The 17,007-nt window shown below is 39.2% G+C and overlaps 1 protein-coding gene across 1 annotated transcript; it reads right to left on the bottom strand.

Annotated features, from left to right (window-relative positions):
* Positions 1-1,838: 1,838 nt before the first annotated feature.
* LOC108679376 lies at positions 1,839-16,120 on the bottom strand. The gene is made up of 4 exons (XM_018167995.2): positions 16,050-16,120; positions 8,300-8,486; positions 7,437-7,860; positions 1,839-2,518 (listed from the first exon to the last, which is right to left on the bottom strand). The coding sequence occupies exons 2-4, from the start codon at positions 8,484-8,486 to the stop codon at positions 2,389-2,391; spliced, it is 741 nt and encodes a 246-aa protein (XP_018023484.1). The 5' UTR covers positions 16,050-16,120; the 3' UTR covers positions 1,839-2,388.
* Between the last annotated feature and the right edge of the window lie 887 nt (positions 16,121-17,007).

The raw sequence follows: 17,007 nt of genomic DNA on the forward strand, positions 1-17,007 counted from the left end.
AAACTGGTCATCCACACGAAGGCAAAAAGCGCATCGATATTTGGAAAAAATCTTACTCGTTTCTCTCTGAGTGTATACACTGACTCATTCATAGACTGACTACAGAAGATAGCAAGCCATGACTTACCTTGTGATGATGCCTTCGGTATGATAGTTTGTACGCTTCTTTTCTCGTTGCCGTTGAAATCAATTGAAATATCTTCGTAATGAGCAATAGGAGCTTTGGCGAGACTAGTGACTTCTTGATAGCTTCCGGCGCCTTGTCTTGCGATTGCCAGCAAGCAGCAGCTCAGGACGATGACTCGAAACATCTTTCCTTATTCCTAATTCGAGAAATCGTTAAACTTCAGATTCGCCCTCCTTCATATATTTCTAGGCAACAAAATAAACTTTTTGTTATCAAAGACTGCATTTGAATGAGTGAAATGTAAGTAACTGGAACAAGTTTTGGCGTCAGACGTATCTTTTTGGTATAAATTTTTTTATTAAATATTGTTTGATTTCAAACTAGGGATTAGGATTCAGAGACTTAAAGGAAATTAGGTATGACGTAAAGAACCTATTGATGGTAACTTGATGAACCGTGATTTGCTCTTACATTTGTATTTATGAATCAAAATTTTTGAACGTGATGCCAATACTAACTTGATGAAAATTACATGAGAATATCTTGAATTCTCTTTACCGCTCACTGGCGTATTATTTCGACATCAAATATCAACGTTGACGACAAGTTACAATTAATAATTCATGAGCAGAACATTGCGAGTAAGTTTCACATAAAGATTACCAGATTGTATATACGCTACAGAATAATTAAATGTTCAAATTAGTGTAACGTAAGGACGCTGGTAATCATTCACCTTCACCGGTCGCAAACTGTACCACTCTGGGTCCAGGTTCAAGCGTCGGTTTCATATCAGATGCCTGCGCCAGAGAAGCGCGATAACACAGCTTATCTTATCAATTTAATCTCGTGAATGCGATACCAGTTTGTCACTTCAACGCTCGAAAGGAAATTAATATTTTCATAAGCGTCACGAGCTACAAGGTGTATAACCCTCGACTTAATGTTCAGTTAAAGTTCGTCTCGTAATAAATTCATGTCTGTCTCACCGTATTCATTTACGTATAAATTACCAACAAAGGTCTGCGAAATTTAATCAAAATTTACAATTTTACTGTGATTCCATTCTTGCTATATTCTACAATGTAAATTTTTGACCCAATAAAATTTTTGACCCAATAAAATTTTATCATGATCGATTGGAACATTTTATTAACTGATTGATTGTAATATCGCTCGTAATCCATGTGACTCATGAGATAGCGGCCAGTTGGGATACTTACTCAACGTCCGCAGCCGAATGAAATGAACATCGGTAGAGAATATTGAATATTATGATAACATCAATAAAATTCATCAACTACAATTATTTCCAATAAAAATTCCCATGATGGAGGCCTTGAGTTAATTAAGGGTTCAGTTCAAATGCTTTTTCGTTTTATATTTCTTAGTTTTAATGAAATGAGATTTTTTAAAAGCGGATCAGGTGTGGAATTTGAATGGCGGAACAATGTATAGTAATTTCTATTAAAAATTTTAATTGAATTTCATCACTCAATATTTTTATTAACTCAATCACCTATGGAATGAACGCATGTTAGTGGCTAACGAACACTATCTCATGTAAGCCATGCGATGCACGTGAACCATGCGATGTGTGTGCACCATGTGATGCATGTGCACCATGTGATGCATGTGCACCATGCGATGTGTGTGCACCATGTGACGCATGCGATGTAGGCACAGAAGCAGAGGCAATAAAAATTCGGCGTCTTATCAGAACGTTTATTCTACACGCTGCAGAAATGTCGCTAGATTAATGGAATGATACTGAATCATAGCTCAACTAAATTACACATTTACTTTCGAAATAAATCTAATTTTAAGAAACTAATCCATTTTTTTAGCGAATGAGAGGAAAAATGGTATCCCTATTCAATAAATAACTTAAGCTAGATTTCGATGCCGTATAAGAACTTAAAATCTAAGTATGACATCAATACCCAGAATCTTCGGTCATTGTTAAAGCGAGACCAAAAGTCTCTTTAGGAGAGAGCAACTCTTACGAAATGCAACGTGCTTACGTTCTTAATTTCTTTTATATTATATTTAATAAATCGACTGTTGAACCTTGATAAAACTTTCGATAATTTTTGAGGAAATTTGTACACATCAAATCATTATTGTTCATCGTGTGACGACAAAAAAAAATTCACGGGAAGCTAATTTCTTTTAGGAACAATAATGCAGCTTATGCATTTTTATACCCGTGTATCATTGGAGACTAAGACTGAAGTGGAGTTATGGATGTAATTGTGTCATCAGTTGAAAATTTTGGGGGCGGTGCAGCGATATTTCGTGCACTTGCCCATGTCAAATCCATCCTTGGCGGCCGTCTTGAATATCGCCATGTTGCCTCTCATCGTCTCAGGGATGAAGGGTTCCACCAAACTGGAAAAAAATTCAACTTTAGAAACTTTGATTCGTTACAACAAAGGTTACGCAAGAAATCAAAGTATTATACTGAAATTTTGTAAAATATGACTGGTACAAGAATTGAACATTCTGAATAAAATCAATAAAGATCGTAAAGAAATTAATAAATAAATGCAGGATCGTTTTTTGACGATACAAGCACTCGTAAGATGGAAAAATTTACTCATTTTAAGTTGCATTATGATATAAAAATATATTAGTGTGAATAATAAAGCTCAGAAAATTAATACATTTCAAAATAAAGCATTCGGAAGTTCGAAAGAAGGGAGTAGGGCTTTGATGCATACAAATCCTATTTCATTGTACTATCTACAATGAGTAGTAAGAAAAACCGCTTGGTTTATGGGGTTATTTGCTTATAATATTAAAGCTTTTTATTTTTATCAATGATGATTAATAATAAATATCGCTGAAGAAGCAAGACTAATTCTTTCCATAAAAGCAAGCCTATACGAAGAAACTTAAAAGCAGAAGCAGTATTTACATTATTCTTGGAAGTCATGACTGTTTATACAATTACAAAGCGCATTCGGAACTCCTAAAAATTTACACGTAATCTCCACATCAGATGCAGTCTCTATGTTCATGCATCAACCTCACTAGTCATAAAATCGTTCGCTGCTCTTAAAAGCTGCACTCACATGAGTTATTAAAGCAGCTTTCTCGAGAATATACGTAGTTTAGTGACCGTAAGTCTAGCGTACGACGCGCGCGGGACGGAAAGTGGCGGCTTTCACTAGCGCAATTACTACCGAACTCCGACAATCCGTGAGCAGCGCAAGAAAGCTGGAGGTCTGTGGTCGACATGAACCCGGTCATGATATGACTTCTCATAACATGGATATTGTGACCAGTCATGATATGACTTCTCATATGACAAGGATATCGTGACTGGTCATGATATGACTTCTCATAACATGGATATTGTGACCGGTCATGATATGACTTCTCATAACATGGATATCATGACCGGTCATGATATGACTTTTCATAACATGGATATCGCGACCAGTCATAATATAACTTGTTATGATGTGACTTCTCACGTCATGGATATCGTGACCGGTCATGATATGACTTCTCATAACATGGATATCGTGACCGGGTCTTAATATGACTTGTCACGGTATGACTTCGCATAACCTGGATACCGTGACCGTTCACGATATAACTTGTCATGATATGAATTCTCATAACCTGCATACCGTGACCGGCCACGATATAATTTCTCATGATATGACTTCTCATATCATGAGAAATTATATATTTCATATCTCATAACTTGAAAATCGAGGCCGGTCATGATATAACTTTTCACAACATGGATATCGTGACCGATGCTGTGCATGTTATGGTATGTATCCTCTAGAAATAAATATTCCCCTACAGCAGGAATATCGAAGTTTCCCTTCGTGATGTGAAGGTTTGAAAACTGTCATGATGCCGCTCCGGGCTCTGTAATGCGACAGTTTAAAAATAGTCGTACTAAAATCCCAAGCTGTAATATTGTGCGAGCTATAATGACCAATAAATTTGGGCTCTAGATGAATCAAAATTGATTTTTTGTAATCTGTTGACAGTACCGGGCGAAGAGTTCAGCGCGTTACATGTATATTGGAAATATAGGATCGCGGAGGAGTTGCGACAGAGAGGGAATCATTCAACACATATCCACAAATGAATACATATACTTGAATATGTGTTTCGACCCAAAAGTTGGTATTGTAAAGTTTCGTGACGATATACGGACTATGCACTGGGATCCGCGGGACTTCTCCGATACTCGCACCAAAGACATGTCGGGAGTTGACCATCGTTATCGGAATTCAGATAAGATTATTAAGTTTTATTAATCGTGAGAAAGTAACGGCTGTGATCTTGAATTAGGCCTTAATGAATAATCGAGTGTAAAACATGGCCGATGACAGTTTAATATTTTCACATTTATCATTCCTAAAAAATTTGTTTTGAGAATGTTCAGACATACATCATCAATAGAAGAAATTATTGCATAATAGCATGCAATATTCGTTAATTTATAATCACTGCACACTAATAACTCTGAGTTCATCATTAATTAAAGATAACGCAATTCAAAGAGCGTGTATATAGTGAAAGGATAGATCTCTCAAGACGAGCATGACTATAACGCTTCACAATATCAGCATGAAGGATTGAGCCGTCACGCTGACATTGCTTCGTCACCAGAAAGGTTCCCAGTTACGTTACCGACAAACCAGGCAACCACACCCGCGCTGAAAGTTAAGCGATGAAATTTTTAGCTTATACCGTGAACGAATAATAGTTTAGGAGTGGAAGTATACGTGAAAAAACTATGGTAAAATTATGAAGTGATATTCAATTGATCTTACTTGCTGCGTATTATTACTCGGTGATAAGGATTTCCAGAAATAATATGAGTTTTTACATAAAGTAACTAGTTTATGATAATTAACTAACTGGAAAATTATGATGCGAAGTATTTGATGTCTAATCACCAAATCCCTTTCCAGCTGTCGTAATCATTTTTTTAATGTAATAAATATTTATTGAAGGAATACCAGTTAAATCCTTTTTAAATAATTACCCCTTTTCAAACCCGCTTGGAAATATAAGGGAAATGTCAACTTTTTATTTTACTATGAAATACACTTATACTCATCTTGAAGCTCAAAACAAATTCTAATTTTTAATCCAATCCTCTTTCAGCCAGCCCCCCAGCTTCTAGCAAAAAGGATAAAATTTTTGATGATAATAATAATGACAGTCGCTACACGACAGTTAATGTTGTGTATTGCACATATGTTAATTTTATACGTAATTTATACTAGTGGTAATGCGAAAATCTCGCTTGAAATTTCCCTATATATTCCCCTCCCAGGCCTAACACTAGCTATACTCAAAAGCATATCAACACAGAAACACACTAAAAAACTAAAATGCATACTGCGATAAGATATAGACAATAATATAAAACTGACACGCATTGGCACGTGTAGCTTTTACGCAGACTGACTCTTATGAGGTAGTTAAAAATGGTCACATATCAAGTCGAGATTCAAAGCTATCTTCCAGCGCACGCTCCGACGACATTAATTCCAATCGTAAGATGTTCTCTCAATGTGAATGAGATCTTTGCACGCCAAGTCATAAATGAGAGATTCTATACCTCAAACGGGAGAGGAAAGTTACAGAGAAAAAGTAGCATCTGACATGAACAATATTGTTAAACTCAAAGTTAGCAGTTTAACCCTATTTATATTCTTAGTTTATGAATAGGGATATAACTCATTTCCGAGATAAATTTCTGGAGCTTTGGCATTGAAGAAAGTAATCAGCTTCAAATTCTTCCATTAAGAACAACTTTCAGTGGAATATTACAGGGATATCGAACAATGAAGCATTTAGTAAGACGACTGGATTTACGTTCGAAACTCTCTGAACACACGTTGAAAATGTGATTTCATTATCATAATAATCATAATCATAATAAAATATAATACGGTGACTTTATTTATTTTAGCGAATTTTTTATTTTTAAATGCGTCACAAAGCCGGGCTGAGGTCGCCGGAGTTCGCGGGCAACCTGCCTTGGTTCGGCAGACGTCCGGGGCCTGAGGGCTCTGGGGCTGCCTTGACACACTTACGCGCCTGCTTAGGCCTAACACTTGCAACACGCATGGCAACTCAGACCAGCCTAACGCTTGCAACACGCATGGCAACTCAGACCAGTCTAACGCTTGCAACACGCATGGTAACTCAGACCAGTCTAACGCTTGCAGCACGCATGGTAACTCAGACCAGACATGGTAACTCTGACCCAGCCAACGCTTGCAACACGCATGGTAACTCTGGCCCAGCCTAACGCTTGCAACACACATGCAAACTCTCACCCAGCCTAACGCTTGCAACACGCACTCGCACACGGCCTGTTGCTTGCAACACACACATTCTCACACAGCCTAACGCTTGCAACGCCGAAACTAACTCTCACCCAGCCTAACGCATGCAACACCCACGTAGCATTAAACATACATCGTACAAAAATACACATATGCTAATAGACTAACTATACAAGCAGCGCAAATTGCTGTCATCCGACTGCTTTCATTATAGGCGGCAGATGTCGCAGCGAGCGACGTTCTAATAACAAAGTCTTCACGCTTCCCAGGCGAGAGCTCGGCGAGAAACGTACAGTTTCTAGTGACAAATACAGCGCTTGTTATAACGAGAAGCAAGAACTCGACACTAATTATGTCTTCCCACAAAGTCACGGGCGTTGGGAATAGGAAACCTGAGTAATTGTACATTGAAGGAATGAATGAGTGTTTCAATCACATTCAGCACGCTTTTTGGTAAAAAGGAGCAGGATCGTTGGCGTTAAAGTAGTTTTCAAATCATCTCAACATTTTGAATTTCATGAAAAAACGTATCAAAACATCGTAAAAAATAGCGTTCGCGCAACAAATTTATCTAACTCCTTACGAGACTTAAGCAATTCTCAGAAAATATTACTGACAAAGTGATTAAGCGTGACTAGCTGTGCAACTTGAGAGCAAGTGGAAAATTTATTACGAAACTGGACTGTATACCAAATATCAGAAATAAATTCAATGAGATTTTAAAAAATACATGCTGACGTTAATTTTAATCCACTGTCTCACGTGGGGCAGTGCTTTAAATATATATTCATAAATATATATAATATACTAACGAGTTCCTAAACTCCGTCAGTAAATCCTTGACGGATTTTCAAGCGAAACCCATCAATAACAGGCGACAAATTGGCCGCTACGTGTATTTAATAATTTTTTTTATTAAAGAGCCTCTGGATGTTTATTCCGTACTGTAGATAATAAAAAAGGACACCCACCTGAAGTAGAAGTCCTTGTTTTTGGTAGTGCTGGCGTAGACTCCGGTCTGACACACAGCCCTCTGGATGCACGCCTCGGACTCGAAAGCATTGAGGTAGATGTAGAAAATCCTCTCTACCTCTCCTTGTAGCTGATCTACGATCCCTGGCTCAGCGTTGTCTCTCATCGCGCGTCCCGTGAACGTGAACGTGAAGGATGAAAGAGCCAGAAGCAGACCCCCAAGAATCACCAGGGGCAGGATGATGGCCGTGAAGATATCAAAACCAGCATCGGAAGCCTCGGTGTTACCGTACTCATCCACAGGGTAGTAATAGTAGTACAGGTTACCCTGGTCACTGCCCCCACCCCCGCCACCGCCTGCACTGTAGGACGCGGCGGGTGCGGCCGCTGCTGGTGAGTGCGCTGGTGCAGAGTACGAAGAACCTGAGGTTCAACGGGTTTAAGTTAAATAATATTATTTATTTTAAGTGTTAAGGAAATAAAATAGTTTTCATCACTTACTTAAATTGACGAGACTAGAAGGTATAAGAATAATTCAGTAAAAACCAACGCACAGAAACGTTAGCTGTCTGTTAACACATTTAAATGATTTAAATTAGCAAGTGGATATAATTGCAGAGACTTCTAAAGGTGTTTTTCATGAAATTAATTAAACTGTGGCAAACTGCGAGCAAATGAGCATATGAAAATATGGGATAAGTGCGAATCTCACCTTGCACATCTCTGCTCAACAACTAATGACATGACGAATTCTTCAATAGATTTTTCCACCAAGCCGGCAAAATTTAATAGACTTCAAGTTTTGGAATATGACTCATTCTATTCTGTTTCTCGTGACCGCCGCTAGTGTGTGTTTACTCACCGCCACCACCACTACTGTGGTGTGAACTAGCACCACGTTCACCATGACCACCACCACCACCACCACCGCCGCCGTGATGTGCACCATCCCGGTCCTCAGCAGCGGGATGGTATCGCGTCTGCCGCTGCTCCATGGTCGCCCCAGATGCGGCACACACGACCGCTACCAGCACCAGACACCGCAACATCTGAGCCATAACATGAAGTCAACGTTAATTCTATTGTTTAATAAACATTTAATAGAATGCCGCTGCCCAGTGGTCGCCCCAGAGGCGGCACACACGACCACTACCAGCACCAGACACCGCAACATCTGAGCCGTAACATGGAATCAACGTTAATTTTTCATTTATTAATATTTTAAAAAAGAAGGACATGACTTTAATTATAAGTTGTTGAAGGAAATTTTGTTAATGATCAGCTTTCGCGAGAAATTTGGTCCTGAAAATTTAGCACAGCATAATGAATTATAATTTGCAATGGTTGCGATTGGACAAATTCGATATTGATACATACGTCATCAAAAATAGTAATGCGTTTTAACTAGTAATGAAACGACGCAATGTAATAGGCTGCTAACGACAATAACATTAAAATTGTTTATGACTCATATCACTGGAATCGTTGCGCGAAAAATAATAAAATTCAATGGAAATGGCGCCGCAAGCAATACATTCAGAGTATAGATATAAACACAATACATTTCCGGTCGTATATATCAGTCGGCACTCATTCTATTGTACGTCAAGATAAATCTGAAGTATTTTTGTTGGAGATTTTCCAACTTCCTGTAGATTTTTTACAACCAATTAGTCGTAAATGGGTCTTGGTTTGACAGAGTTTCAGAAAATGAAACTGCGCCACAGTTCAGCCACAGTTTCAACAGATGGAAGCGATGTCTCGGCTCCTATTAGATGATGTTTCATTTTTTAAATCATTCAATCATTTCAAAGACATTTTGTTCTCTTTGCCATGATATTATACTTAGTAAACACTCTAATTTCTCTTGCTTCATATCACAATACTTAGGTAAAAACGAACTATTTTAATATGTACTTATGTTTAATTATGTTTAAGAAATCAATAATATAATGAATTGCTCGATAAATTGACTCTGAACTACGTTATGAAACATAAACACCGTACTCTATAAGCATTATGCTCCATAAGCATCCTGCTCCATGAGCATCCTGCTCCATGAGCATGCTGAAGGAGCATCATGCTCCATTAGCAATTCATTCCATAAGCTTTTCGCTCCATAAACTTTTCTATAAATAAGCATGCAGAAGAAGCTCCTAAGCCATAACCCAGATCCATTTAATGGACTTCTTATGCCGTCTCGTCATCACGTGGTTTATCAGAGCGCGCTGGGCCGTACGCCGCACGATGGTTCCCGCCCTCCATAATTCCAGCTAAACTCTATACGGGAGAGTTCCATATGAATGCATGAATATCCAGGCAACGGTCCATTGTGAGTGCTTACTCATGTGATTGGCGGTGACATGGATATGCTCATATGATTAGCCATGACTCATGATATCCTCATGAGACGGCCTGTGGCATGAATATGCGATGGCCCTAAATGTTATACTCATACTCATGCGATTATATTATATTACTATTATATTCTCATGTGATAGATAGTGACAATGATGTAGTTATGACCCTATAGGACGAGGCCTGTGACATAGACTCATGAGATGGTCTGTGACATGGATTTATGCATGAAATACGGCCTTGGCATAGGTGTACTCATATGTGATGGCCCATGACATGGGTGTACTAATGTTTTGTCCTAGGCCAAAGATTTACTCATTTGATTTACCGCGCTGTACTATACTCATAAAACGGTGAATGACGTAGTTATTCCCGAATGAACACGACGCATGAACGCGAGCACAACTTTTCTTGAGTTTTGGACGGACTCTGACAATAGCCTGCATTAATTTTGCGATTTATAATTATACGGAGGTTAGCAGGCATGAAAAGACCTCCATTAACGCAGAGAATAAGTTTAATTATATGTACTAAAATATCATTGAGCATATTTGATTCTTGAAGTCTTGCAACGTACAGTTCATGTTTTAAGTTGTAACAATGTTTGGACTAAGCATTCGCATCTCATGAGAGGAAGACCTGAGGCTGAGTTCTAAAATTCTCCATGGATACGTTTGGTTTTAGGTTGATCATGAGCCCGAAACTCAGTTTTCTCCATTTTCCTCTTTCTAGGCAAACACATACAGATTTAGGTCAGTGGTTCTCAGCTGACAGCTGGTACTGCACGTAATTTAAGAAGATATACAGTCTGCTCAACAGATGTCGCTATTATCGTGTGCAGGAGCGCTCTGTTTTCCATTGAAATGGTACGTTTTCTGAAGCCCGAGGTCAAAGGTATAAGCGCAACCACGGGTTATATTTGGGAAACCGGTTGACATTTACAAACCTATTGTGAAGTGTAGCTAGCATAGTGAAAAAGCCGATTAACACCAACGAACTGTTAGTGAAGAGTCTCTGGTATGGTTTAACGTGGAATGGCTCGGAATAGTGAGAAAAAAATTCTGAGGACAAATAATGACTCTTACATCCGAAAAAGTAACCCAGTCTGGTCGATTCTTCGGGATTCATCGAAAAATTAAACAAATTTTAGGAGGAAAATTTAAAAAAATCGATTCTCCCATCAATATATTATTAATTGATCAATTGATTTAGATTAATCAATTGATTTAGATATGAAATCTATGCTGAATGCACAGATGCAAAAAAAATGTACGGTAGAACTGAGTAAACTCGACTTCACCGATATATCGGAAACTTTACAATAACGGATACTTTAAATATCGAACAAAAAGGTTCATTGTTCTCAGAGAATCGTATTCAGAGAAAGTTTATGCATTTAAGAAGCTTGTTATGCTGCGATGTATCACAAGAAGTCTCAAGTTCTCGTTCTTCTGTTCGGGGAAAGCATTGCTAAACGAGGCAATCCGAGCAAAGTGCGGAACATCAGAAGGAAGCCGGACGCTTGTGCTCTCTCCCGCGGTTAAATTGGAGCAATTCGTCAGGAGAAGCTTTCATAAGGCATCCATCATATACTTTAATATCTTGTTTATGATGAAACGTGAGAGTTCTGATGACCTAAAAATTCTGCAGTCTGAGTAAAATGTACGTGTATGCTCTCATTAAAAACTCAGGCTAAGATTACTAAGGCAGGAATTGATTACCTTTAGTCTTGAGTGTTTCTGCCTTGAAGGTGAATGCTAAATATTTGTGAAGGAAAAACCAGTTAAAGTTTTAGTAGGATTAGAGGCCAAGATGCATACATGAGAATATTAAGTACATCAATTAAAATTCATACTCAAAACTAGAAAACATAAACGAGAATGCTTATAAAAAAATATAAATGACAGATACAAATTGCTGGAACGGTTGCCTTCATGTAACACGTGTAATGGTGCATCGTACAGGTGAATTATCTTCATACAACACCCTATTCCTGATACGGCGAACAGATCACTAAATGGTAGTTAAATTTAAAATAGTTTAGTCATCACATTGGTCGTGCTGCGCACTCGTGAGTGTAAGGGACAGCTGTTGACGTCAGTACGTTAAGTATGGCTCGTGGCGGAGCGTGTCACGTCTAAACAGTAACGGTTGTGGCTGCACTCCAAATGCTTAAAGGTTTAATGACCTTAACGGAACAAACACGACAGTTTTCCTAAGCAGTCCACCATCTGTCAGAGGACGTTTCTCAGACAGTAAGTCTCTAGTGTTGTACTAAGCAAGATACTAACAAATTTATGGAAGTGCGTTTTTAATTATCTTATGGTCATTCTGGTGATTTTTTAATATTCACATCTATGAATACCTTATCAGTATTATCCAACAAGAGATTACTTAGCAAAAGGAATAGTATTATAATAGACTTGAGTCGCCATGAAGTTCGATGAAAAATTGTGGATTTATTCGACCACTTTGCTTCTATATTACTATCATTAACACGGGCACACATCTGAGAGGTCAAAGAAGGTTCCTCGTCTCTTCACGCAGCTCGCAACCAACGACGTCTGTCCGATCAAAGGCATCTACGCAGCTCGCGACCAAAGACGTCTGTTTGACCAAAGGCACCTACGCAACGCGCAACCATGCAACAACGTCTGTTCGATCAAAGGCCCCTAAGCAGCGTGCGACCAACGACGTCTGTTCGATCAAAGGCACCTACGCAGCGCGCGATCCTAACGACGTCTGTCCGATCAAAGGCCCCTACACAGCGCGCGACTAACGACGTTTGTTCGATCAAAGGCACCTACGCAGCGCGCGACAGACGTCTGTCCGATCAAAGGCACCTACACAGCGCGCGACTAACGACGTTTGTTCGATCAAAGGCACCTACGCAGCGCGCGACCAACGACGTCTGTTCGATCAAAGGCCCCCACGCAGCGCGCGACCAAAACGAACAATTCCGGGCGATTCGTGAATGCTTCTGATCTTCACACTGGAGCGAATAAAGAATTCTATAAAGAAAAACAACAAATTTAACAGTGTAATATAGAACCGTGTTGGATGAGACAATCATCGATCAAACAACACCAGTAACGTGCAACAAAACTTCATGAACAGCTTAAGAATTCACCGCATCGTTATTTTAATTTATATTAAAAACAGAAGACATATATAAATTTTCATCTCCGCAGGTGAATAAATTTTAAACGTGCAATGACAACGTAGACATCGATGATGGTTAAAGTGAGTTGCGGAATCACAGCTTCGATTTGTTCGGGTTACAAGAAGCGTCTACTCATCATGAAATAACACAATTGTAAGCGAATAATAAAAATAAGGATGCAAGAATTCTGTACCCAAATCTGAAACGCAATTTTGGGGTTCAGTGCACACGGAATTGGCATAAATGTTGTAACAGCCAATGCATATAGATGTGAAGATTTTCATAATAATAAACTTATGGTTATTCGGTTATTCATTGAAAGCTAAATAAATTTCTTCGATCGGTCTTGCACAATCTGTCCCCATCGCTACTGTTAAAGCTGTCCGGATTGATCAGGACGTGATAAAAAATCAATGAAATATTAACACATAATGGCAATTAAACTCGAAGAAAGAACTGTATTTCAAAACAAAGGAAGATTAAAACGTAGATTGAGATTAATGCGCATTGCTGACGCTCGAAGAAGCATCAAGGGCAGGAATTTAAGCTTTTACAAAAGTGCTCAACGCGAACGCTACACGCGTTAGTACTATTTTATTAATATCTGCATAGCAGGACACATACGTGCGGGAAAAATTCATTAACGAGTAACACTTTAGGCAGGGAGCCAGCTCTGATGTTTACCCTTCAACGTATTTCAACTCGTAATCCACGAGGGAGATGTCCTCTGAGATTCAAAACTCATCACACTTGTTCGTCGATAAATACAAAGCTCTATGCATTTTATTTCACAAACCATTGTTGAAGCCTGCCGGACAAAAAATCTGAATGGAAATGACATTAATGGAAACTTAGTTTTTGCGTCGTAAATTAGAAAGTGAGATACGAAATAAACTATTGAAATTAAACAATGGATAATTCGGTGCGCATTAATTGAATAGAAAGCTCAATTGAGAGTTCAATTGATTAGCCTTGTGACTTCGAAGTTCCTGTCAGTTTCTCGTACGTAAAAAATTCGCAAAAAACTCATGTAGAGAACAAAGCACGCTAGAAATACAGCTAGGGGTTAGACCGCTAGACTAAATAAGGGAAACACCTGAGATAACCACAAAATATTTCTTAGTATAAATCCCAGTATGGATTAATGAATTAATGAACTTTAGTATGAATGAATTAAATATTTTTTACTTTTTGCGGCAATTACAGTCTCAATTCTCCGATGTATTGATTCGCGCAAGTTGTGAATTGTTCCCGAATGAATTTCAACCCATTCTTCGGTAACACTCCCTCCAGCTCTTTTGAATACGATGACGGCGGGAATCGACTTCTGACTTGCATCTCTAAAATCAACCACAAATATTCGATAATATTCAGATCTGGTGATTGTGGTGGCCCAATGAGATGCTGAATTCATTAGAATGTTCCTGATGCCATTTTTTAACAATTCCAGCTGTATGGATCGGGGGCCTTTTCATCTTGAAAGTTGGCGTTCCAATCGGGAAACAGTACTTGAAACATTGGATGAACTTAGTCCTTCAAAAATTCCTAAATAGTCAAGGCTGTTGATTCTTCCACGAAGAGAAATCATTGGTCCACCGGATTTCCAAAAAATAGCCCCCCAGATTATCACATATCCCCGCCATGTTTTACGGTTGGGAGGAGGCAGTCGAGATCAAATGACTCTTTCGACTGTCTCCAAACGTAAACTCGGCCAAAGTTTGGAAAAGGTAAACGATTATTCGTTAGAGAAATACAAATTTTTCTACTGCTCGAGGGACCAATTCCGGAAGTTTTTACACCACTCTAAACGTTTTTAAGCATTTGTATTTGAAACAGAAGTTTTTTAATTGCTGCTCTTCAATAAAATTCGGATCTGTACAGCTCTCGGCGGACAGTCTTTATGCAAACTGGGTTCTGTATTTGACCACTGACCAGTGAGGTCTGCAGTAATTTTTACAGCCGTTGTCTTTCGAATGTCCTTCACAATTCAATTCGATTTATTTATCGATGGTCCTTCTCTGACAACATCTATTTTCAGCCAGACCTGTGCTTTGCTGAGGACGTTTTGCCTTACCTTTCAAAAGCCGTCATTACTTTTGAGAAAGTACCTCTAGAAACGTCACGTATTCTGCAAGTTTCTTTCACACTAACACCTGCCATACGAGCACCAACAATTTGGCCAATTTAAAAGTCAGAGAGGTTTGCCATTTATTGGTTATATGTTAGGTGATAGACACAAAAATTTACTAAACATTTTTTTGTCATATAATAAAAAATTTGCGAAAGCGAATAATATTACGAAGCAAGTTTCCACCCTGTTTTCGCGGTCGCCTTCTTCCGACCCGTTGCATGCATAGCAGCCCGCACCGGAACAGCGCTGACCTGCATCGACGCACGCGACGCCGGCGCGCCGAACAAAAAGCAATTAGTAACGGAGGACCGCTGTGAGCCGCGTCGTAACTGAGCGCCATGCTACCGCCTTCTGTTGTGACGCTTCTTGGGGAAGATCCTGGCATCTTATTCAGGTTACTTAATCATGTATACTAAGTGATCAGTCCCCGGGTCATAAGTCGTCTCGTCATCAGTCGTCTTATCATCAGTCATTTCGTCATCAGTCACCTTGTCCTAAGTCAGCTCTTCATCAGTCATCTCGTCGTCAGTAACCTCGTCATCAGTCTTCTCGTCGTCAGTCAACTTGTCATCAGTCATCTCATCATCAGTCATCTAGTCATTAGTCATCTCGTCATCAGTCAACCGGTCAAAGTTTTCACTGGTGAGAGTGCGTCCTCGCTTCATTTATTCGTGACCAAAATAATCGGAAAGCTTAGAGAGACATAATTCAGAAAATCGTCCGAGAGCTCACAGTTGCTTGATTTCACCCGAAAAGTACGTCGGAAATCAACAAATAGAAACAGCATTGCTTCGAGACTCAAGCAGGAAAATCTCCAAATTTTGTAAAGACCGGACCCGTAAACTAATAGCATGCAAAAACAAATGGATAACTCGTTTCAGTATAAAACCAAGAATTTAATATGTTATAATAAACCACGAGATGACATATACCAAAATTATCACTAAGAATTGTTCCCACCTTGTTATTGTTCTCGCGGGAATCCTATTCGGTTTCGAGGATTCACTCATTCACCGACACTGGCGCGCGCAAGAATGGGAGCGACCGCGAGAACCCAAGCTTTTATAGGTCCGGGGGCGGTACCGGTGGACAGGCTGTCAGGCCGGCACACGCGGTCTGTAGAGAAGCCAGCGTGGCTAAAACATTTACTTAGATACTCTGGAGCAAAATTTTGAATAGGACGAAGCGACCTCATGACATACGTACGAGTGTGGACCGTCAAATGGAACGCCTGAAGATACAAACAGTCTCAGGAAATCCGGTATCGTTGTTGCCTGGAAATATGAGGCAATGAATGATGCACAAATTCCGTTAATTCGTGCAAAAAAATTAAGGAAAAGAATAAAAGAATCAAAAGAAAATGAAATTAGAAGTAACCCACTAATTGACTACGGATTCAGGCAAAAATATGCACTTCAATCGTCAGAAAATAAACATCACATTTGCATCTGGATGCAACACATGATGCAGCTCCTCGCACCAGGCAGATAACAATTTATGTTTTAAATTACTGAGGAATACATAAAAATCAACTATAATGATGATTTTCTATATCTTAGAGGAAAATAAAAAAATGGCCTTTATGCGTCGAAATTTTAATGCATTAGCTCTGCATGGGCAAGAATTTTCGCACACAAGCAAGCCAATCTCCAGTCCGTTTGCACCTCATCAATATAACAATAATACGTAATTAGTGATGTTATTTCAAAAATTTAAAAATATTAAAATCGTGATTGAGTACAACATACCCGTCGGGAAAACTTAGTCGTGGCATTAATTTGCATACAGGAACGTCGGATGCTCGAGTACGGAACTCACGGTAGGTATCCGCGCTGGACTTGTAGGAAGTTTTTGCGTGGGCTAACGCAGCGGGACTTTTGCGCCGACCAGCCAACTTACGACATCTGTGCCGGCGCTG

Source organism: Hyalella azteca, unplaced genomic scaffold, assembly GCF_000764305.2.
Source record: "Hyalella azteca isolate HAZT.00-mixed unplaced genomic scaffold, Hazt_2.0.2 contig5139, whole genome shotgun sequence".
NCBI lineage: Eukaryota > Metazoa > Arthropoda > Malacostraca > Amphipoda > Hyalellidae > Hyalella > Hyalella azteca.

Bases quoted from the DNA above. Each gene is read 5' to 3' on its own strand.
- LOC108679376 (XM_018167995.2), bottom strand. From the start codon at position 8,486: ATGTTGCGGTGTCTGGTGCTGGTAGCGGTCGTGTGTGCCGCATCTGGG. The intron at 7,861-8,299 runs GTGAGTAAACAC...GTTGAACCTCAG, and splicing joins CCACAGTAGTGGTGGTGGCG to GTTCTTCGTACTCTGCACCA. The intron at 2,519-7,436 runs GTGGGTGTCCTT...ATTTTTTTCCAG, and splicing joins AACAAGGACTTCTACTTCAG to TTTGGTGGAACCCTTCATCC.